The sequence below is a fragment of the Dendrobates tinctorius genome, unplaced genomic scaffold (assembly GCF_039654945.1).
Source record: "Dendrobates tinctorius isolate UK_male_01 unplaced genomic scaffold, ASM3965494v1 ptg000075l, whole genome shotgun sequence".
Classification (NCBI taxonomy): Eukaryota; Metazoa; Chordata; class Amphibia; order Anura; family Dendrobatidae; genus Dendrobates; species Dendrobates tinctorius.
Window position 1 is genome coordinate 37,689,978 of NW_027361743.1, and position 25,875 is coordinate 37,715,852.

The 25,875-nt window shown below is 42.8% G+C and overlaps 1 protein-coding gene across 2 annotated transcripts in view; it reads left to right on the forward strand.

Moving 5' to 3' along the window:
• Positions 1–25,875, forward strand: part of B3GLCT (beta 3-glucosyltransferase) — a 591,167-nt gene that overhangs the window by 543,550 nt on the left and 21,742 nt on the right. The window contains exon 13 of one of the 2 annotated variants that reach the window (XM_073583175.1): positions 12,469–12,588. The exons of the other annotated variant lie outside the window; for it this stretch is intronic. Coding sequence (XP_073439276.1) covers positions 12,469–12,588 — 120 coding nt within the window. The remainder of the gene's footprint in view (positions 1–12,468; positions 12,589–25,875) is intronic. 2 annotated transcript variants of the gene reach the window in all.

Sequence of the window (25,875 nt, forward strand, 5' to 3'; positions counted from 1 at the left end):
TTATAAAGAAAAAAGGTTAACATTAATAGGGGTGCCCAAACTTTAACATATGACTGTATGTATAGTGGAGCTGTGGAACCACCGTACTGTGATTGGGGAGCGGACGGACCACCATACTGTGTATATTGGAGCTTTGGAACCACCATACTGTGTATATTGGAGCTTTGGAACCACCATACTGTGTATAGGGCAGTTGTGGGGACATCATATTGTGTATAGAGGAACTGTGGGTGTATTATAGTGTATATAGGGGAGCGAGCAGTTTCCCCATCATAACGTATATAGAGGAGTTGTACATTGGGGACATTAAAAGATGTTAAGTTGGCACTTAAGAAGCATATTTGTTATAGGGGCACTCAGAAAACAATGGCCATTATAAGTGTACATAGGGCATTAGTACTTTCTTTGGGGAAAATGCACATACTGTTTTCTAGTGCATTTGCACAGGGCATTAATATTTTCTAGGGGGCAATTTTACCATCTATAGGGCACAAAGGAGTCATTAATATGTGGGGCAGTAAGAGGAACAGGGCAGTGGATCAGTGTTGGGGTATCGGCAGGATGCAGCGCTAGGGTCCTGGGTTCAAATCGAGCGCAATAAATAGGACTGAGCTGTAATACTGGACACAGCTGTGACGACATGTTATACAGTCACCATGTGACAAGTGGGCCTGTGCACCTTCACATGCCAGGGCAGAATTTTAGTCCCAGTCCGGCCCTGATTACATCAGACTGACAGCAAACAGCCCTGTGAGTGACACATCGCTGGAATCTCTGGGGTCAAATCATTCTGCTCTCAGATGGGAGTAAAAAAAACTAGTGACAGATTCCCTTTAAAAGACTGCAGTCAGAGCAGACACCAGTTTAGCAATGAAGAGATAACAATATCTTTGGTAAACGTCACGTGACATTCGATGACATCACTTCATGCAAACGCCGTGCCATCTGTGATCTACAACTTGAAACACAAGTACCAATGTAATAAGTGTCTTTGTTTTTTATTTCCATGATCTCAATTAGGTTCAGCAACTAATTGGACATTCAGTATATTAATGCAATTTCAAGCATTGTTTCTGTAGCTGAATGAGAAGAGATATCCTAGGAAGAAAATGTCCTTTAGGGCTTATCATTAGAACAGTCTGATAATTATTATAACTCTATAGATCCTGTGATTTATTTCATATCTCTATTTTATGCATTTTGATAGCCTAATTAATATAAATTGGATATTATGATAAGTTGTGAACATGGCAAAAATACTACTTTCTCTTGTCTAGAGGCATGTTAAAGGGAACCTGTCACCAGTTTTGTGACATAGCAGCTGAAAAATCACCTTGTCCACGCCCACCAGACCGGACTGAGAAGATTACCATACAGCGCGGGAGAAATAAAAAAAAAAAGGTTTTCGGGAGTATGCAAGTGGAGTCAGGGGGTTATATAAGGATTTGGGGAATGCAGTGCAGACACAGAATAAGGTGATATTTTTAGCTGCTATTTCACAAAACTGGTGACAGGTTCCCTTTAACTAGTGTTATAAGAATTATGTAACCAGGAACTCTCGCTCTCTCTTCCTTCCTTTTCGGCGTTTAGAACTGCTGTCTTTCTCCCTTTCCATCTCTCTCTCCCCTTCTCGCTCTCTGCCCCTCTCCCCCTCTCAGTTCCCCTCTTCCTCTCTCTCTTCCTTCCTTTTCAGAATTTAGAACTGCTGTCCTTCATCTCTCTCTCTCTCTCTCTCTCTCTCTTTCCCCCTCCCCCTCTCTCTCCCATTCTCACTCTCTCTCCCCTTTTCCCACACTCTCTCCTCCATGTCTCTCCCTCTCTTTCTTCCTTCTTTTCTGCCGTTTAGAACTGTTGTCCTTCTCCCTCTCCATCTCTCTCTCTCCCCCTCTCGCTCCCTCTCCCTTCCTTTTTTAGGAGGTAGCGACCATGCTATTTTAGAATTTTGGATAACTAGAGGAGGAAGACCTGTGAAGACTCAGACGTCAAGGTTACATTTCAGAAAGGCAGATTTTAAGGGATTCAGAAAGAGAATTGGAGGGATCCAATGGCTGGATATCCATAAAGACAAAACTGTACAGGAAGGATGGGAAATCTTGAAAAATGAAATTCTCAAAGCACAATTGTTAACAATTCCGAAAAGAGGGAAAAATAGGAAGCATTTAAGGAAACCAGGATGGATGAACACAGAACTTAAGCACATGCTAAAAAGGAAGAAAGAAATGTTTCTAAAATGGAAAGAGGGAGGCATATCTAAAGAAGAATATAATGCTGTCTGCAGAACCTGCAGGGCACAAATCAGATTAACTAAAGCTGACAATGAATTGAGGCTTGCAAGAGACTTTAAAAGCAATAATAAAGGATTTTGGGGATATGTCAAAAGTAAAAGAAAAGTCAAAGATGCTATAGGATTTTTACAGGATGAAAATGATACGACAGGATGTTGAGAAGGCCGAACTTTTAAATTCCTATTTTGCATCTGTTTTCTTTCAGAAAGGAAATGTAACATCAACTGTTCTTCACTTTCCTATTAAGGGAATAGAAGATTCCAGGATATCTATAAACAGAAAGATAGTGGGGAAACACTTAGCTAACCTAAATGAATTCAAGTCTCCAGGTCCAGATGAATTACACCCCAGAGTACTGAAGGAGATAGCAGAAGAAATTTTTGAACCCCTCTCCATAATCTTTGAAAATTCTTGGAGAACAGGAGAAGTCCCAGAGGACTGGAGAAGAGCAAATGTTGTTCCTATCTTCAAAAAGTGGAAGAAGGTGGACCCAGGCAACTATAGGCCGGTGAGTCTGACTTCAATACCAGGAAAGATCTTTGAACAAATTATTAAACAACATGTATGTCAGTACCTGGATAAGAATGAAGTGATTAAACAGAGTCAGCATGGGTTTGTAACTAATAAGTCATGTCAGACTAACTTAATTTCCTTCTATGATGGAATCACTGATTGGGTGGATCAGGGAAATGCTGTAGATATAGTATATCTTGACTTTTGCAAAGCATTTGACAAAGTATCTCACACAATCCTCATTGAAAAAATGGCTAAGTATGGAATGAACAAGGCAACTGTTAGATGGATTCATAACTGGCTTAGTGATCGGACCCAAAGAGTGGTCGTAAATGGCTGCACATCCAGTTGGAAGAATGTCTCAAGTGGGGTACCACAGGGCTCTCTCCTGGGCCCTGTATTGTTCAACATCTTTATCAACGATTTAGATGAAGGAATTGAGGGTAAACTGATTAAATTTGCTGATGACACAAAGCTAGAAGGGATAGCTAATACTAGAGAAGATAGAGAGAGGATTCAAAAAGATATAAATAAACTGGAGCAGTGGGCAGCAACTAACAGAATGGTTTTTAACAGGGAAAAATGCAAAGTACTACATCTGGGCAATAAAAATGAAAAAAGCATGTACAGAATGGGAGGAATAGGACTAAGCAACAGCACATGTGAAAAAGACTTGGGTATACTAATAGATCACATACTGAATATGAGTCAACAGTGTGATGCAGCAGCAAAAAAGACAAATGCAATTCTAGGATGTATTAACAGAAGCATACAGTCTAGATCACGTGAAGTCATTATTGCCCTCTGCTCCTCTTTGGTCAGACCTCATCTGGAATACTATGTCCAGTTTTGGGCACCACATTTTAAAAAAAGACATCAACAAACTGGAGCAAGTTCAGAAAAGAGCGACCAGAATGGTGACCGGTCTGCAAACCCTGTCTTATGAGGAAAGGTTGCATGATTTGGGAATGTTTAGCTTGCAAAAGAGAAGACTGAGAGGAGACTTAATAGCTGTCTACAAATATCTCAAGGGCTGTCACATTGTAGAAGGATCATCTTTATTCTCATTTGCACAAGGAAAGACTAGAAGCAATGGGATGAAACTGAATGGGAGGAGACACAGATTAGATATTAGAAAAAAACTTTTTGACCGAGTGATCAATGAGTGGAACAGGCTGCCACGAGAAGTGGTGAGTTCTCCTTCAATGGAAGTCTTCAAACAGAGGCTGGACAGACATCTGTCTGGGATGATTTAGCGAATCCTGCTTTGAGCAGGGGGTTGGACCAGATGGCCCAGGAGGTCCCTTCCAACTCTACCATTCTATGATTCTTTTCAGAGTTTAGAAGTGTTGTCCTTCTCCCTCTTCATCTCCATCTCTCTCTCTCCCCCTTCCTGTCTCGGTCTTCCTCCCTCCCCTTTCTCTTCCTTCCTTTTCGGCATTTAGAACTTTTAAGTTCATCTGCTCTTAACTATATATATAATTATCTAATATATAAAGCTGAATGTGTGTGTGTGTGTGTGTGTATTTATGTATGTGTGTATGTCTGGGATTGATATCTGCACCGTCGCAGCTACAGCCACAAAATTTTGCACTGTCACACGTCTGGACCCCAGATCATCATAGGCTATGTTGTGAGGTGAATTTTTAACCCCACGCATTCCAATTCACCAAACAATTTTGCCCCTAGGTACATAATGGGGAAAAAGTGTATGTGTGTATGTCCAGGATTGGCATCTGCACCGTCGCAGCTACAGCCACAAAATTTTGCACAGTCACACGGCTGGACCCCGAGAGCATCATAGGCTATGTTGTGAGGCGAAATTTTAACCCCGCTTGTTCCAATTCACCATACAATTTGGCCTATTATTCTTATTTCTATGGTGTTATCATACTGTAAAGCTGGAAATAACAATTTATTACCGTGCCAACACAGACCACCCTCTGACAGACTGCAGGGGGAGCCCAGTATCATACAGGATAGGATTAGATACACGGCTCAGCAGTCAGTATCACACAGGATAGGATTAGACACACAGCTCAGCAGTCAGTATCACACAGGAGAGGATTAGACACATGGCTCAGCAGTCAGTATCACACAGGATACGATTACATACACAGCTCAGCAGTCAGTATCACACAGGATAGGAATAGATACACGGCTCAGCAGACAGTATCACACAGGATAGGATTAGATGCACAGCTCAGCGCACAGTATCACACAGAATAGTATTAGATACACAGCTCAGCAGTCAGTATCACACAGGATAGGATTAGATACATGGCTCAGCAGTCAGTATCACACAGGATAGGGTTAGATACACTGCTCAGCAGTCAGTATCACACAGGATAGGATTACATACACAGCTCAGCAGTCAGTATCACACAGGATAGGAATAGATACACGGCTCAGCAGACAGTATCACACAGGATAGGATTAGATGCACAGCTCAGCGCACAGTATCACACAGAATAGTATTAGATACACGGCTCAGCAGTCAGTATCACACAGGATAGGATTAGATACACGGCTCAGCAGTCAGTATCACACAGGATAGGGTTAGATACACTGCTCAGCAGTCAGTATCACACAGGATAGCATTAGATGCATGGCTCAGCATTCAGTATCACACAGGATAGGATTAGATACACAGCTCAGCAGTCAGTATCACACAGTAGAGGATTAGACACATGGCTCAGCAGTCAGAATCACACAGGATAGGGTTAGATACACGGCTCAGCAGACGGTATCACACAGGATAGGATTAGATACACTGCTCAGCAGTCAGTATCACACAGGATAGGATTAGATACACGGCTCAGCAGTCAGTATCACACAGGATAGGGTTAGATACACGGCTCAGCAGACGGTATCACACAGGATAGGATTAGATACACTGCTCAGCAGTCAGTATCACACAGGATAGCATTAGATACATGGCTCAGCAGTCAGTATCACACAAGATAGGATTAGATATACAGCTCAGCAGTCAGTATCACACAGTAGAGGATTAGACACATGGCTCAGCAGTCAGAATCACACAGGATAGGGTTAGATACACGGCTCAGCAGACGGTATCACACAGGATAGGATTAGATACACTGCTCAGCAGTCAGTATCACACAGGATAGGATTAGATACACGGCTCAGCAGTCAGTATCACACAGGATAGGGTTAGATACACGGCTCAGCAGACAGTATCACACAGGATAGGATTAGATACACTGCTCAGCAGTCAGTATCACACAGGATAGCATTAGATACATGGCTCAGCAGTCAGTATCACACAAGATAGGATTAGATATACAGCTCAGCAGTCAGTATCACACAGTAGAGGATTAGACACATGGCTCAGCAGTCAGAATCACACAGGATAGGGTTAGATACACGGCTCAGCAGACGGTATCACACAGGATAGGATTAGATACACTGCTCAGCAGTCAGTATCATACAGAATAGGATTAGATACACGGCTGAGCAGTCAATAACACACAAGATAGGGTTAGATACATGGTTGAGCAGTCAGTAACACACGATAGGATTAGGTACACAGCTCAGCAGACATTATCACACAGGATAGGGATAGATACACAGCTCAGAAACAGGATGTGCCAAAGGAGAGGACATTTTCATTCCAAGAATTCCACTCATTCCATCTGATTTGTTTTTTGATTTTAAACTCCTCCAGTTTCCAGTTCAACTGCTGTTTGCAATGTCCATTAACAATGCTCAGGGACAGTCCTTGAAAGTAGTAGGGACCGATTTGCAGTCTACATGCTTTTCTCATGGTCAACTTTACGTGGTCTGTTCAAGAGTTGGAACTGCAAAAAATCTGTTCATCTTTGCACCGAAAGGAAAAACCAAAAATGTTGTTTATCAAAAGGCTCTTGAATGAGTTGAAAATAAAATACTATCAATACTTGGGTAATCGTTTAGCTAATTTGTGTTGCAAATCTGTAGTGTTGAATATATGATGTGAAATGTTTTTATGTGCAATATAATCATTATAATTTGTTATAACTAACCACAGTTGGTTACTATGCCCAGGCAACGCCAGGCTCTTCAGCTAGTATATATATTAGCTGAAGAGCCCGGCGCTGCCTGGGCATAGTAACTAACTGTGGTTAGTTATAACAAATTATAATTATCCTCCATCCCATAGTCCCGTGCCCATATACCCATCATACATATCCTCCATCCCATAGTCCCATGCCCATATACCCATCATACATATTCTCCATCCCATAGTCCCATGCCCATATACCCATCATACATATTCGCCATCCCATAGTCGAGTGCCCATATACCCATCACACATCCTTCATCCCATAGTCCCATGCCTATATACCCATCATACATATCCGCCATCCCATAGTCCCGTGCCCATAAACCCGTCATACATATCCTCCATCCCATAGTCCAGTGCCCATATACCCATCACACATCCTCCATCCCATAGTCCCATGCCCATATACCCGTCATACATATCCACCCTCCCATAGTCCCGTGCCCATATATCCATCATACATATCCTCCATCCCATAGTCCCGTGCCCATATTCATATCCTCCATCCCATAGTCCCGTGCCCATATACATATCCTCCATCCCATAGTCCAGTGCCCATATACCCGTCATACATATTCACCATCCCATAGTCCAGTTCCCATATACCCATTATACATATCCTCCATCCCATAGTCCCGTGCCCATATACATATCCTTCATCCCATAGTCCCGTGCCCATATACCCGTCAAACATATCCTCCATCCCATAGTCCAGTGCCCATATACCCATCAAACATCCTCCATCCCATAGTCCCGTGCCCATATACTTATCCGCCATCCCATAGTCCCGTGCCCATATACCCGTCATACATATCCTCCATCCCATAGTCCAGTGCCCATATACCCATCACACATCCTCCATCCCATAGTCCCGTTCCCATATACCCATCATACATATCCTCCATCCCATAGTCCGGTGCCCATATACTCATCACACATCCTCCATCCCATAGTCAACCATTATGACATCATAATGAGCGTCGGCAGGGCTTGCGACCTATGATGACATCAGCGTTGCCATGGCAACCATTGTGACATCATAATGAGGGGCGGGGCTTGATACGCACACACTGCTTCCCCAGTATGCAAATAGGGGCATTGTGACATCACAATGAGGGGCGGGGCTTGACGCACACACACTTTTTCCCCCAATATGTAGATAGGGCCATAATTGTTTGGTGAATTGGAATGCGCGGGGTTAAAATTTCACCTTACAACATAGCTTAGGATGCTCTCGAGGTCCAGACGTGTGACTGTGCCAAATTTTGTGGCTGTAGCTGCGACGGTGCGGATGCCTATCGCGGACATACACACACACAGACACACACATACATACACACTTTGAGCTTTATATATTAGATTTCTTCAATTCATCTCATTAATAATTTTGGTCTCTCTATGTCCTAAAGAATCCATAGACCTTCTGTATGGTGTGTTGGAGAGCTGTTTGTGTTTTCATACATTTGTATCTAAGCGTATGTTCACACAGAGTATTTTATTTTATTGTGGAATTGAAGCGGATCCACATGACAGTATTTGAAGCCGATTTTTAGATGTGAATTTTGAAAGAGGTCTGCTTTAGTTCCATGTTAGAAACCTCTGTGTGACAATAATCTGATTATTAGATACCTAACTGCCAAGAACTTGATAAATGGTGACTAGAGATGAGCGAATTGATTTTCAGTACCTTGGTTCAGTTACTACATCAGTATTCCTTAGCTAATTGAGTGCTGTGAACCTCCTCCTAGCTGCCGGCATCTCCTGCACCTCTTTTAATTGGTCAGCCTGGCACGATGTCATCTAATCAAAAGAGGCGCTTACTAAGAGTAGCCATCTCCATACATAACCAACAAATAAAGTAACACTCTGTAGCGCTATAGCATGAAAACATGAAATATATGAAATTTGAATTGCATTACTGCCCTAGAAAATATGAAAATAGAGAATACTTAGAGCATAAATTGGCCAAATCATGTGTATCCGGCAACCACGATAAGGTAATTCTCGTTGCTGGGAACCTGCCTAATGTGATTCGTCTCTTAGACTGAAGCCTACATTTATATGGCTGAGGGGTGGAGTGCTCAGTAAGAGAGCCTATGTATACTCATATCAAAAGACTGACCGTCACTTCCAAATAGAAATCTGGTGTGAACAAGTGCTTACTAAGAGTAGCCATCTCCATACATAACTAACAAAGTAGCACTCTGTAGCGCTATAGCATGCAAACATGAAATTTGAATTGCTTTACTCCTCTAGAAAATATGAAAAATAGAGAATGCTTAGCACATAAATTGGCCAATTCATGTGTACCCAACAGCCACTATAAGGCGATTTTCATTGCTGGGACCTGCCTAAAGTGCTACTTTATTTGTTGGTTATGCATGGAGATGGCTATCCTTAGTAAGCACCTGTTCACACCTGATTTCTATTTGGAAGTGATGGTCAGTCTTTTGATATGAGTATACATAGGCTCTCTTACTGAGCACTCCACCCCTCAGCCTCAGGCGTTTTTAATTACAGCAGGGATCCTACCTTCCCATATAAATAAACAACATATCCACAAAAAAAGACTTAAAAATCCTTCAAAAACAGCAGTAAAAAGGCAGCGATGTTTACCTGCCCAGGCCTCCAAACAAATGCACGGACCCATGTAGTTAAGATGGCAGACCCATGTAATTAAGATGACGGCAACACAGGTGCAGAAATACCGATGAGACAACCACTCACGGCCTACCAATTCATGGAGGGGGTGATTGCTTGGTATATTAATGCACAATAGATGCTTGTATGGGGTGCTGTTCACACACAGGTGATGCACATCATCCAGGTTAACAGACTATTAGTGACACCCAACTACATGGGTCCGCTGCATCCTGCATTTGTTTGGAGGCCTGGGCAGGTAAACATCGCTGCTTTTTTTCTTCCCATATAAATGTAGACTTCAGTCTAACAGATGATTCACAACGAAAATCGCCTGATCGTGGCTGCCGGGTACACATTAATTGGTCAAATTATGCTCTTAGTATTCTCTATTTTTCATATTTTCTAGAGCAGTCATGCAACTCAGATTTCATATATTTCATGTTTGAATACTATAGTGCTACAGAGTGCTACTTTATTTGTTGTCTAGATATCAAGAGACACCAGGGATTTCAGACAGTAGGAGGTGGTTTGCATAGTTTCCTTCCAGTGGCCATAGAATACTGACCTGACTGTTGGACCACAATGTGACTTTATTTGCTCATTTCTTTTGGTGTCAGCTAGTTGCTCTGTTTCAGAATATGACATAAAGGGGAATCTGTCATCACATTTCACCTACCACATATACTCGTGTATAAGCCAAATTTTTCAGCACATTTTTTTGTGCTGAAAATGCCTACTTACCTTCACTGCGTGCCCTCACTGCATCTCGTTCTTTCTGGCGCTAGCAGCTCTTCCGGCCGAGTAATTACGTGGCTACACTCATTAAAGTAATGAATATTCATCCCTCTCCACTCCCATAGGCGTGGAGTGAATATTCGTTATGTTAATGAGCTGGACCACGTGATCGCTCGGCAGGAAGAGCCACTGGCACGGAACAAGATGCAGCGAGCGCGCGCAGGGAAAGTAAGTATAATGTGTTTGTTTTTTTTAAAATAGGAACCATGCATACAAGGATAGGAAATAAGGAGCCATGCATACAAGGACAGGGGATAAGGAGCTATGCATACAAGTACGGGACAGGGAGCCATGCATACAACAACAGGACAGGGGAGCCATGCATACAAGGACAGGGAACGGGATCCATGCATACAAGGATGAGACGGGGAGCCATGCGTACCAGGATAGGGATGAGGGGACAATGCATACACGGCTTGTACTCAAGTCAATAAGTTTTCCCAGTTTTTCGTGGCAAAATTAGGTGCCTCTGCTTATGCTCGAGTATATACGGTATATAAACTATTAATATGAGCATACATGTTAGACTTCTGAGCAGAGTCATCCCTGTATGTCTCATATCATATGTCTTTTTTTGTTGATAAATCATCTTTTATCACTTTATGTAATAGATATTATCCAGTTTCTGGAGAGAATGGTGCTGGGAAGAGAGCTCTGCCTACAGAGCTTGTTTTAACATGAAGGGGGAGATACCAGTGTGAGACAAGTAACCAACACAGCACAGTAGAAATGAAATTTGTTTTCTTGCCAGCACATTTTGTGCAGCTCTCTGAGCTTGCTGCAACAATACTTTAACCTGTCTGCCTGTGAGATGGAAGCTGAAGCTGAGAGGAACCTGCAGATGTGTCAGATATAATCAGGCTGGAGGCAGAGTTTTCTTAAAACACCATCCTCCCAATAGTCTGGAAGGTCATTTTTATGAAGTGATAAAAGATGATTTCGCATCAACAAGGTATCTGATATGAGACACACAGGTAGGACTTTTTTCACCTTTCTGTATGCCCATTTTAATAGTTTAAATGTGGTGACAGATTCTCTATAAAGAGGTTGGAATTGAAAAATGGGTTTGTTCATTACAGAAACAGTGGCTGTCTTGTCTATTGGATATGTTTGGCATTGCAACTCAGACCCATACTGATTTATAGAAAACATTAGATACCAGAAAATGGTAAGCCCATGATTAGGCCAGTGATGCTGTTTCAAGGGTTATGAAAGCACACCCATTTTAATCCATTTTAATCCAATGTGGGGAAAAATTGACTTCACACTAATATATTTTTTTTTAAAATGAGACACTGCGTTTTTCAGAGAATCCACAGCAGAAATCCAAGGCTGACCCCGGGCTTTTTGTGGTGTATTTGGATTAGAATCTCTGCATCTTTGCACTTAACTCCTAACATTGTTTCTGGGGAAATAGTTTCAGTAAAGCCCACATTCACATTAGATTTAAGGGCTTATCTGTTTTTATTTTTTTTTTTTTTTACTATGGTCCTACAAACTAAGAGACAGATAGTTTCTATTTCCTGGTGCCGACAAACATGGGTCATTAACCGTTCTTGCCAGTGATTCGGCTGCTGCATGTCAACTGAGCTGCTCTGTTAACGGGGCGTGACTGCCAACGTCCTGCAGATTCACAGACCGCTTGCTAGGCTAACTAGGCTTGCTAGTTAGGCATGACATCGACAGTCATACCCCATCAACAGAGCAGAGTGAAAGAGAAGCGGTTGCTCTTTCAACGTGGCATCAGTGGAAACTGCAGAATCGCCTATCAGGAGAGATCTGTGCCGGCAGAGACTGGCACTGGGTACAACTGGCAGGAGAGGTATCAACTACCTGCCTGTTGGTCTTCAGGGTGTTATAGTACAAAAATAGTCCTGGATAACCCCTTTAAAGTTGGATGAAGCAATCAACATCAGCTGGGTCAGTTGATAGTCTCGTGTATGGGGGATTTCCAACTCTCCCCCGACAGATGAAGCAGGAGAAGAGGAGCATCCATCACGTAGGATTCCAAACAACCAATCATTTTGTTTTATAAAGTATAAGAGGTCTGACAACAGTTCCCTTATAGAGAACACAGGAGTACTTGGCCGAGCTTCTATGTGTGGAGGAGTCGGTGGAGATGGTTGTTTTATGTCACTTTTAATCTTTCTTCTCCTTCTTGCTTAGCCTCCCAAGATTACAGAAATTGCTAAGTTGCTATGATTGTAATGAGCCTGTGTTTTTGGGAGAACGATACGGTTATGGATTAGGAGCAAGAGGTTACAGTTATATCACTGGCGGAGGCGGGTAAGAGATTAATGACATCTATTTGATGTGTTTGCAAAATAAATCTGCAAAACTATTTTGGTTTAATTTTCTCATGCTTTACTTACTGAATAATCCAGACAGTCAACAGTGAATAATCCAGACGACAAATTGAAGTCACATAGTATTTTAATTACATTTACTTTTCAGTGGTTACACATAGCAGCAGAGCTTATGGGGAAGCAAGAAGTGAACGGATACGCATTGCAAGTAGCGAAAATCTCCTAATGTGCAGTTTAATGATTTAAGGATCTCACTGTTATAGTCTTACCATTTAGAAAGCAACAAAATAGAGTGTGGTTGGCTGAGGTGTAGCTAGGGGTTCAGTTTAGGGGGGGCGAAACATCCGAGTGCTCCTAACCGGTAACCCTGATTACAACTATACTGGCACAGTGATATTACCGCCATATTATGACATATAGTCGTAGATACCTGTCCTACAGATCACAAAACAATTATGGATGGTGGCTTACAGCTGACGTTCCTTCTGTTGGAGTCGTTGCAACAAAGACACATCTGACTTTTCATGTTTCCAGCCCTGTCCCCATCTATTCCCAACTTTCACAAACTCGTCGTCCTCCTCCCATATGTGTCCTTATTACTGCATCTGCTGTTTGACACACTAACAGCACTCTTCTTACTGTCCCACATAGTAATGCCACCACTGTGCCCCATTGCATAGTAATAATGCATCCTGTGTGCACTATAGATGGTAAAAATATTAAAGCACTGTACAAATGCCCTATAAAACAGTATGCACATTTTGCCCCTTTGATGGCCACAATACTTTTAGTGCACCTATAACAATAATGCTTCTTAAGTTCACAATTAACATTTAATAATGTCCACTGAGTCCCCCAATGTACAGCTCCTCTATACCCAGTACGGTGGGCTCACAGCTCCTTTATCTACAGTATGGTGGGCCCACAGCACCTTTATACACAGTATGGTGGGCCCACTGCTCTGCTATATACAATATGAAGTCTCCATTACAGTATAATGACCCCCACAGAAACCCTCACACTGTATAAGGGCCCTCCACAATAGTCCCCACACTAGCCCTCAAACTATAAAATGCCTGTGCATTTACCTCCAAACTGTGTAATGGCCCGTACATTATCCCCCAAATCTCCAAGGGTTGGAGAGCCCCCGACGGGCAAGTATGAGAGGTCTTAGAATGCACACAGACACTGCAGGCGGCTACATACTTCCAGACATCCTGATGAGCACCTAGCCACCAAAAACACCGAGTAAACAGATCAGCGGTGGCTTTATTACAAGGATGTCTGGCCAACACTGAATCGTGATATAATGCTAAGGAATCTAAGACGTAGATTAACAGGAACAAACTATTTACCAAGTGGACAGGCAGCAGGGACGTCCACCTGAGCGTCAACAACCGCTCCTTCCTGATTGGAGCATATAGACACCATAACCACCCCTTTTTGAAGAATGGGTACCAGTTCACACTTAAATCCTCCTCAAAGAAAGCAAAAGAATAAGGCATCTGCCTTAATGTTCTTGTTCCCCGGCCGATATGTGACAAAAAAGTTAAACCATGCAAAGAACAATGCCCATCTTGCTTGTCAAAGTGTTAGACATTTCGCCAATTACAAATATACCAGATTCTTATGATCCGTGATTGCCATAACTAGGTGAACTGCTCCCTTCAATGATTTCATTGATAAGAGTTCCCTGTTACCAATGTCATACTTTTTCTCAGCAGGTGATAGTTTTTTAGAAAAATAAGCAAATGATTGCCATTTATCTGGAGATGCACCCTGCGACAATACAGCCTCCACTCCAACCTCAGACGCATCAACCTCAACGATAAAAGGCTGAGAGACGACAGGCTGTATAAGAATTGGGGCAGAAGAAGAATATCTCTTCAATGTATCAAATGCCTCCCTGGCAGGACTGGACAACTTAGAGAAGTCCATCCCCTTCCTGGTCATATCTGTAAGCAGTTTGGCTACTACCAAAAAGTTCTTTATGAATTTACAGTAGTAGTTGGCGAAACCTAAAAACCTTTGTAATGCCTTCAAATCCTCTGGACAATCCCAGTCTAAAACCTTGGCCTTTCGCCAGATCCATTCAAAAACCATTAGAAGACAACACATATACTAGGAAAGGGATCTCCTCAACCGAGAACATACACTTCTCGGGTTTGACATATAATTTATCGTCTCAGAGTGTACATAAGACCTGCCTGACATGTACCTGGTGTGACTCAAGGTCAGGTGAATAAATTAATATTTTATCCAGATAGATAACCACGAATCTGCCTGCCAGATGACTAAAGATGTAATTTATAAAGTGTTGAAAGACGGCGAGTGTGTTCATCGACTCAAAAGGCATCATCAGATTCTCATAGTGTCCCTCAAGTGTATTGAATGCTGTTTTCCACTCATCCCCTTCTTTAATGCGGATGAAATTATATGCCCCCCTGATGTCCATCTTAGAGAACCATTTTGCCCCTACAATTTGAAAGAAGAGGTCTGAAATGAGAGGGAGCGCATAAGCATCATGGACAGTGATTGTTGTTGTGAGTTCATTTTCCCCTTCACCGTCGATGTCTGATGAACTCCCTCTTCTGGTGAAGGAGGGTAGTGAGGCTGATTACCAAACACCTGATCTGGTTGATGATGACTGGGTAACAGGAAATTCTGACTGGATATACGGCAGACGACGCCCTTCTGAGTCGCTGGTGATTTCTCTGCTGGATTCTTGGAGACCAGTCTGATTCCTGCTTCCCAAAGATAAGTTTTTGCTCTGCTATTGAACTTATTAGTTTTGTTTTGTTTTCCTTGTTTTTTGGAGTTCAGCCATCCCCGGTCGGGGGTGTGCTGAGTTCCATTTTTGTCTCTGATCAGTTTGTCTCTTTGCTCTGTCTTCAGAATTTACCTGAGTGCTGATAAAGTCTTTTTGAAGTCCTAGCGACTTCAGGGCCTGTTTTTCCTATCAGACGGTTGGGACATTTTTTGGTAGGGTTTTTTACGGATTGCAGACAGCGGCTTTTCTGTCCTGTCCTTTTTAGTTAGCTTGGGCCCCATCATTTGCTCAACCTATCTTTCTATCTGTGTTAGTGTTTTCATCTTGCTTCACCGTCATTATATGTTGGGGGCTGCCTATTGCTTTGGGGTCTGCTCTGGGGCAGTTTAGATTTCCCCTTTCTTTCTTTAGGCCTATTTAGTTCTCCGGCTGTGATTGAGGGGTCTAGGGCATCGTAGGAACCCCCACGGCTACTGTTAGTTGTTGTGGATAGGATCAGGGGTCTGCAATCCGATAGCTACCAACCTCTCCGGTTTTCTGGACTTAGCTTGTATTTTTGTTTTTTCCTCCTTCGGTGACTCATTCATAACAGATTGTATTGAGTTCATGGCCATAATCCCCCATCTTTTTTCTTTACAAAAAAGAACCCCGCAGCAATGGGGGATAAGGATGGTCTGATATGACCTTTAGCCAGGATTTCCCGATGTAGTCCTTCATGGCCTGTCTTTCTGGGCCAGAGATATTATAGAGTCTGCTCTTGGGCATCTTGGCACCAGGAACGAGATTAATGGCGCAATAATGACAATGATGAGGGAGTTCTTGGCAACCTTGCTCGGAAAATACATCCCCAAAATCTGACAGGTAACTAGGCACAGACTGAGTGTCCACCCTGGCAAACCAGGTACCCAAGCAGTGTCCTTGACATAAGCCACTCCATTTTACTATTTCCTGAGTCTGTCTATCTACTACAGGATTGTGCAGAGCAAGCAATGGAAGTCCCAGTACCACAGGCAAAGGCAGACCCTCTAGCACTTAACAGTCTTACACCTCAGTGTGCATGGCCCTCATCTGAAGCTGTAAGTCTCAGATTAATTGAGTCAATGCCCCTGTCTCAAGGGGGTGGAATCGATGGCGATTATGGGTCTGGACAGAGTATGTTGGATGAGGCCTTGGACCTGGACGAACCTAGCATTGATCAAATTAAAACCCGCCCTACTGTCCAGAAATGCAGACACGTCCACCTTAAACCCACCCAGGTGGATTACAGCTGGTAGGAAAAATGGTGTCCACTCCACGGAGGTGATGAGGACACCCGGGTTGCTAACCTCCCCGCAACCCGGGCCACCTAGTTTTCCTGGCAATTGTTTACTATGTGATCGGGAGGGACACGTGTCCACAAAATCGCATTTTTAACCACAATTGAAACTCGCCCCTTACGCCAGACAAAAGGTAGTTCACCAGAGTGAGGTGCCGCACCCACCTGCATGGGTTCCTCAGTAGGCTCCCTGCTGACCTCCCTTGACCCCGGACCTCCCGCACTGAGAGGTGACTCCCTATGTCTCTGGCAAAGACAGCGATCAACCAGGATCGCCAGAGACATGGCTGCCTCAAGGGAGTCATGCAGAGCTAAGGCATTCTTCACCCTTACTGTGAGACCCTCACAGAACTGCCTACAGCGTGAGGGGTACTTCCACTTGGTGTCCATGGTCTACCTCCGGAACTCAGAGAAATTTTACTCTGCCGGCCAGCCTCCTTGAAGAAGTTGGCGCAGTTTGGACTCCGCTAAGGAGACGCAATTGGGGTCATCCTATGTAAGAGAATACTATCCCCACACGTAGCTCCTCTGTACCTGAGGAAGCCAGACGTAACCTGAAGTAGTTTACAGGCCTCTCGGAACACAGCAAACTTGTCACACCCCCAGAGAACCTGTCAGGTAAAGCGATCTTGGGCTCCACTATGGTTTGCTTGGGAGATGGGAGTCCCACACTTGATGTATCAGGGTGCTGCAAAACCACCATGTGTAAATCTGCCACCTCCAGACTGAGCTGCCGCTCTTGCCTTGTCAGAGTAGCAATTGGATCCATAATGGATCAGAAAAAATATTTACGGTCAGAGCTAATGTCACGACACAGCTGTCGGGTGACCTGGTACAAGGGGCTCCTTCCCTGTCCCTAACACTAGGGAGCGCCCTAGCTTCCCCTACACATCGGGATTCTTCTGAAGGTGAAGATGCCTGGGCCTCCACCCTTGCCTTATGTCCTGAGTTAGCCCTCTATCTGTTCTCTTCCCCCATCCAGGGAAGTGAGATGCTACTGTGCACCGTAGTACACCAACATGAAAAACAAGGCAACACAAACAAGTGTTAACAGAAAACTCCAGGCATACATAATATTCACTCACATTTAACAGAAGAATGCAATGGGGCGGGGAGGTAGGGGAATGAACCAAAATAGAGAAGGATAGGGAATTACCACACATACAAACCAAGCAACAGTGACTGATAACTCCTCCAATGCTCCTTCTCATATGAACTTCTTGCCCTCCTTTAGCCATGCAGAAAATGCTAGCTGTGACAAGGATTTGTAACAGAGCCCAAATTACAAAGGGGAAAGGAGTGGCTAACCGAGCTCATCTGTGAACACAGGGATTTCCAACATGGCCGATTAATTCCTGTTCTGCCAGAAGGAATAAACACACTTAAAATTAAGGAGAAGTGCTACTTCCCAGCGCCAGAGTCAGAGCAATCAGACACTGCGGTCTTCTGGCTCCACACTGTCGCAGTAACCCCATGATACAACCTTTCTCCATCAATTGTTCATTTTGTCACTCATTTAACTATAACCCCCAATGTTGTGTGTATTGAGGAAATCGTCCAGCCCTTTTTTAAAAGCTATAATAGTGTCTGCCATTACTACCTACTGTGTGGTCGGGCTTTCCACAGTTTGACTCCTCTAACTGTAAGGAATCCTTTCCTATTTACCTGTCGGAATTGCCTTTCTTCCATCTGTGATGAGTGCCCCCTGGTCCTTAGTATGTCCTTTGGAAGAATTAAGTCATGTGCCAGTCCTTTGTACTGACCATATTTCTAATCTAAATAAGCACAACTTTTTCAACCTCTGATCATATGAGAGGGCCTACCTATCGTCCTTTCTAATAATCTTGTTGCCCGCCTTTGAACTGACATTACCTTCTGAATATCCTTTTTAAAATGTGGAGCCCAAAACTGGGTCCCATATTCTAGATGTGGCTTCATCAGTGATTTATAAAGCGTTAACAATACGTTGGAATTACAGGATTTTATCTCTCTTTTTAGACACCCTAAAATCTTGTTTGCTTTTGCGGCTGCTGCTTGACATTGAGTACTGATGCTCAGCTTACTTATAACCAGAATACCCAAGTCCTTCTCTTGTTCTTTTGTCTCAAGTATACTCCAATTTAATGTATATGTACTGTAGCAATAGGATTACTCTGACCTAGGTGCATCACTCCACATTTATCTATAATAAACCTTATGTGCCAAGTGTTAGCCCATTTCGACATCTTATCCAGATCTTTTCGTAATATTGTAATGTCAAGGTCAGATTTTAATACCCTACACAGTTTGGTGTCATCAGCAAAGATTGACACTTTAATCCCATCCACAAGGTCATTAATAAAGAGGTTAAACAGAATTGGTGCTAGCACAGATCCCTGCGGTCCCCACTGCTGACTATATCCCATTTAGAGAACGTACCATTTATGAAGACTGTTTCCTGTCATTTAGCCAATTCCTTACCCACCTGCATATAGTTTCGCCCAGTCTCTGCTTCTGTAGCTTCAGTATGAGGCTGTTATGTGGTAAAGTCACATGCCTTTGTATAGTCCAAATAAATCACATCAGCCGCTTTACCAACATCCAGATTTGCATTTACCGCCTCATAGAAACTCAACCTGTTGGTTAGACACCACCTATCTTTCATGAATCAATGCTGGTTGTGAGTTATTATATTATTACCTGCAATTTTTGGGGATATATATTTAATGTCTCTGGAGATTTGTTTCTCTGTAGAAAACAACTTTGCTAGCTTGATTTCTTTTTTACATTTCTTGTTTAGATTTTTATACTCCTGAAATGCTATTTTTGTATTCTCTTACTTGATAATTCTGAATACCATTTGTTTTTGTCTTATTAACCCCTTCCTGACATCCGACGTACTATCCCGTCCACGGTACCCGGGCCCGTATGACCGTGGACGAGATAGTACGTCTACCGCGATCAGCGGCACCCACGTGGTGAGCGCCGCTGATCGCGGCCGGGTGTCAGCTGATTATCACAGCTGACACCCGGCACAATGTGTCAGGGGCGGTCTCGGACCGCCCCCGACACGTTAACCCCTTGCACACCGCGATCAAACATGATCGCGGTGTAACGGGGGTTAAAGGGAAGCATCGGCAGGGAGGGGGCTCCCTCCGTGCTTTCCTGAGCCCCCCACGGCAGCGCAATGTGCAGCGCTGCTGCGGGGGGCTCCTTTCCTCCAGGCCCCCGAATCCAAGATGGCGACGGGGGCCTTCGGGGGCCTGAGGAAGCTGGCTTCCTCAGTGCCTGCAAAGCGCAGGCATGAGGAAGCCTTCTGCAGTGCCTGTGTCAGATCGCTGATCTGTGATGTGACAGATCAGCGATCTGTCACAGGACAGTGATGTCCCACCTGGGACTATTTAATAAAGTAAAAAAAAAATAAAAAAAGTGTTAAAATAATTAAAAAAAAATCGCCAAATAAATTAGAAAAAAAAAAAAAAATATTCCCCCAATAAATCCATTTTTTGGAAATAATAAAAAAAAAACAATAAAAGTACACATATTAGGTATCGCCGCGTCCGTAATGACCCGCCCTATAAAACTGTCCCATTAGTTAACCCCTTTAGCGAACCCCTTAAAAAATAAAAATAAAAAACGAAGCAAAAAATAATGATTTATTATCATACCGCCAAACAAAAAGTGTAATAACGCGCGATCAAAAAGACGCATATAAATATCCATGGTACCGCTGAACACGTCATCTTGTCCCGCAAAAAACGAGCCGCCACACAGCATCATCAGCGAAAAAATAAAAAAGTTATAGCTCGCAGAATAAAGCGATGCAAAAATAATTATTTTTTATATAAAATAGTTTTCATTGCATAAAACCGACAAAAACATAAAAAACCGACCTAAATGAGATATCGCTGTAACCGTACTGACCGGAAGAATAAAACCGCTTTATAAATTTTACCGCACGCGGAACGGTGTAAACGCACCCCCCCAAAAGAAATTCATGAAACGCTGGTTTTTGTTCATTCTGCGTCCCAAAAATAGGAATAAAAAGCAATCAAAAAATGTCACGTGCCCGAAAATGGTACCAATAAAAACGTCAACTCGTCCCGCAAAAAATAAGACCTCACATGACTCGGTGGGTCAAAATACGGAAAAATTATAGCTCTCAATATGTGGTGATGCAAAAACTATTTTTACAATAAAAAGCGTCTTTTAGCGTGCGACAGCTGCCAAATATAAAAACCGCCATAAATAGTAAATCAAACCCCCCGATATCACCCCCTTAGTTAGGGAAAAATAATAAAATTAAAAAAAAAGTATTTATCTCCATTTTTCCATTAGGGTTAGGGTAAGGCTGTGTGCACACGCTGCGGATTAGGTGCGGATTCTGTAAAATCCGCAGGTGAAACCGCAGGTCAAAAGACCTGCGGTTTTACCTGCGGATTGCTCTGCGGTTTCGTCCTGCGGTTTTTCATCTCCTCAATAGAGGAGATGGCAAACCGCAGGAGAATCCGCAGAAAGAATTGACATGTCAATTCTTTCTGCGGATTGAAAACCGCAGATAATCCGCGCGGAAAATTCCGCACCGTCTGCACTGCGGTTTTTGATTCCCATAGGGAATCATGGTACTGTACACCGCAGCAGTTACCGCTGCGGAACCGCACCAAAATCCGCAGCGTGTGCACACAGCCTTAGGGCTAGGGTTAGGGTTAGGGCTCAGATTAGGGTTAGGGGTGTCTTGGGGTTAGGGTTGGAGTTATAATTGGGGGGTTTCCACTGTTTGGGCACATCAGGGGCTCTCCAAATGCAACATGGCGTCTGATCTCAATTCCAGCCAATTCTGAGTTGAAAAAGTCAAATGGTGCTCCTTCCCTTCCAAGCTCTGCCATGCGCCCAAACAGTGTTTTACCCCCACATGTAGGGTATCAACCTACTCAGGACAAATTGCAAAACAATTTTTGGGGTCCAATTTCTCCTGTTACCCTTAGGAAAATAAAAAATTGGGGGCAAAAATATCATTTTTGTGGAAAAAAAATGATTTTTTTATTTTCACGTCCGAGTGTTATAAACTTCTGTGAAGCACTTGGGGGTTCAAAGTGCTCACCACACATCTAGATAAGTTCCGTGGGGGGTCTAGTGTCCAAAATAGGGTCACTTGTGGGGAGTTTCAATAGTTTAGGTACATCAGGGCCTCTCCAAACGCACATGACACCCGCAGACCATTCCATCAAAGTCTGCATTCCAAAACATCACTGCTTCCCTTCCGAGCCCTGACGTGTGTCCATACAGTAGTTTTCTCCCACATATGGGGTGTCAGCGTACTCAGGCCAAATTGGACAACAACTTTTGGGGGTCCAATTTCTCCTGTTACCCTTGGGAAAATGAAAAAATTGGGGACTAATTGATCATGTTTCTGGAAAAAATACGATTTTTTTATTTTCATGCCCTGGCATTATAAACTTCTGTGAAGCCCTTGGGGGTTCAAAGTGCTCACCTCACATCTAGATAAGTTCCTTAGTGGGTCTAGTTTTCAAAATGGGGTCATTTGTGGGGGGTTTCCACTGTTTAGGTACATTAGGGGCTCTCCAAAGGCAACATGACACCCGCAGACCATTCCATCAAAGTCTGCCTTCCAAAACGTCACTACTTCCCTTCCGAGCCCCGACGTGTGCCCATACAGTAGTTTTCTCCCACATATGGGGTATCAGCATACTCAGGACAAATTGGACAACAACTTTTGAGGTCCAATTTCTCCTGGTACCCTTGGGAAAATAAAAAAAATGGTGACTAAAAGATCATGTTTGTGGAAAAAATACGAATTTTTTATTTTCACGCCCGGGCGTTATAAACTTCTGTGAAGCACTGGGGGGTTTAAAGTGCTCACCACACATCTAGATAAGTTCCTTGGGGGGTCTAGTTTACAAAATGGTGTCATTTGTGGGGGGTTTCCACTGTTTAGGTACATTAGGGGCTCTCCAAAGGCAACATGACACCCGCAGACCATTCCATCAAAGTCTGCATTCCAAAACGTCACTACTTCCCTTCCGAGCCCCGACGTGTGCCCATACAGTAGTTTTCTCCCACACATGGGGTATCAGCATACTCAGGACAAATTGGACAACAACTTTTGGGGTCCAATTTCTCCTGGTACCCTTGGGAAAATAAAAAAATGGTGACTAAAAGATCATGTTTGTGGAAAAAATACGAATTTTTTATTTTCACGCCCGGGCATTATAAACTTCTGTGAAGCACTGGGGGGGTCAAAGTGCTCACCACACATCTAGATAAGTTCCTTAGGGGGTCTAGTTTCCAAAATGGTGTCATTTGTGGGGGGTTTCCACTGTTTTGGTACATCAGGGGTTTTCCAAACGCGACATGGTGTCCCATCTCAATTCCAGCCAAAAACGTCAAATGGCGCTGCTTCCCTTCTGAGCTCTGCCATGTGCCCAAATAGTGGTTTACCCCCACATGTGGGGTATCAGCGTACTCAGGACAAATTGCACAATAACTTTTAGGGTCCTGTTACCCTTGGAAAAATAAGAATTGAGGGTGAAAAGATCATTTTTGTGGAAAAAATATGATTTTTTAATTGTACCGCTGAACGTTATAAACATCTGTAAAGCCCTTGTGGGTTCAAAGTTCTCACCACATATCTAGATAAGTTCATTGGGGGGTCTAGTTTCCAAAATGGGGTCACTTGTAGGGGGTTTCCACTGTTTAGGTACATCAGGGACTCTCCAAACGTGACATGGCGTCCGATCTGAATTCCAGCCAATTTTGCATTGAAAAAGTCAAACGGCGCTCCTTCCATTCTGAGCTCTGCCATGCACCGAAACAGTGGTTCCCCCCCACATATCAGGTATCTGCGTACTCAGGACAAATTGCACAATAACTTTTGCAGTCCAATTTCTCCTGTTACCCTTGGTAAAATAAAAAAAATTGAACCTGAAGTATTTTTTTTATGAAAAAAAGTTAATGTTCATTTTTTTTTAAATATTCAAAAAAATTCCTGTGACGCACCTAAAGGGTTAATAAACTTCTTGAATGTGGTTTTGAGCACTTTAAGGGGTGCAGTTTTTAGAATGGTGTCACTTTTGGGTATTTTCTATCATATAGACCCCTCAAAGTGGCTTCAAATGTGATGTGGTCCTAAAAATAAAATGGTGTTGTAAAAATGAGAAATCGCTGGTCAACTTTTAACCCTTATAGCTTCCTAACAAAAAAAAATTTTGGTTCCAAAATTGTGCTGATGTAAAGTAAACATGTGGGAAATGTTAGATATCAAGTTTTTTGTGTGCCGTATCTCTGTGATTTAAGGGCATAAAAATTCAAAGTTGGAAAATTGCGAAATTTTCAAAATTTTCGCCAAATTTCCGTTTTTCTCACAAATAAACGCAAGTTATTTGAATGAAATTTTACCACTAACATGAAGTACAATATGTCACGAGAAAACAATGTCAGAATCACCGGGATCCATGGAAGCGTTCCAGAGTTATGACCTCATAAAGGTACAGTGGTCAGAATTGTAAAAATTGGCCCGGTCATGAACGTGCAAACCACCCTTGGGGGTGAAGGGGTTAAACTTTGTACTGCCTAATTTATCCATAATGTTTTTTTTAATTCTTGTACAGTTTATTACCAGAAGGTATAAGTTTTCCACAGGATTTTAGTAGTATATCCTTAAACATGCGCCAATTATGTTTGGTATCACAAGTTACCATGACATGGTCCCAGTCTACTCGATTAAGCTCTTCCCTTAATTTGTTGAGATCAGCTTTCCTAAAGTTCCAGGTTTTTGCATTTACCCTTTTGAATGTTTGATTGAAAATGACTATGTTATGGTCACTGCATACCAAATGCACCCTGACCTATCGATCTGAAATTTTATCTGGTCTTTTTGACAGCACCATATCCGGGAGATTTCCTCCCCTGGTTGGTTCATCTACCAGCTGAGAGAAGTAATTGTCTTGAACTGTTGATAAGAACTTGCAGCTTTTCGTACAACCAGAATATTCTATGTCCCATTGAATGTCTGGATAGTTAAAATCCCCCGTAATAAGGACCTTATTGTTATGTGCTGCCTTTTTAATTTGTTGAGACACCAAGTTTTTATCCAAAAAAACGCGGCTCACATAGCCAATATACCAAATATATCACCAAAAAAAAGACTAAGATGCCGCCAAGATAAAAGATTTAGTTTTTATTGACAGCTCATTAAAATGTTACTTACAAATAGGAAGGATACAACAGGTGCAATATCAATAGGTGGGTAACTCGGGTAATATCAAAGATAATTCTATATTATTATAACACAGGCACAGAACATCGGGTAATGATATAGTTACTTCATATGTAATCCATACTATTGGCACTAGGGTTGTATTACCCCTTTAGTAATAAATCCATCACACAATTCTATGCAGATACAAATGCATCTAATAAGTACAAAAACAGGTAAGTGTATCCAGTGATACCAAGTTATTGCAAGCTGAGAGAGTAAAATTACAATAGCCAGTGCCAATATGGTCATGTCATCAACACTAATCCTCTTACAACATGATAGTTCACACACATAGTAATAAATGAATAAATAAAATTTATAACCCGCACATTATTCTGATAGATTACCTGAAACACCCGGGAGCCCACCAAAAACAACGCGCATTTCGCATGGAAATGCTTCGTCCATATTGACCATATTGGCACTGGCTATTGTAATTTTTCTCTCTCTGCTAGCAATAACTTGGTATCACTGGATACACTTACAAAAGACATCTTTATTAGGCTGTGTGCCCACGTAGCGATTTTTAAGCGTTTTTGCCGCGATTTTCGGCGCAAAAACGTTTAAAAATCGTGTACAGAACGCCCCCATGCATTCCTATGGCATTCCGCACATGCTGTGCTAATGCTGCGCTTTTTCGCATCGCGGAAAAAATCGCAGCATGCTCATTCTTTTGTGCGGAATAGCAAAGAATTGCCGCGATTCCGCACCCATAGGAATGCATGAGAATCGCTTACTTCCCGCATGTGGCTATGCCCACCATGCGGGAAGTTAAGCGTCTCATGTGCGGTTGGTACCCACGGTGTGGAGGAGAGGAGACTGTCCTCCAGGCCCTGGGTACCATACCCCTGTAAAAAAAAGAATAAAAAATCGGGGTATATTTACCTTCCGATGTCCCGCGCTGCATTCCCGGCCTAGCGTTCCC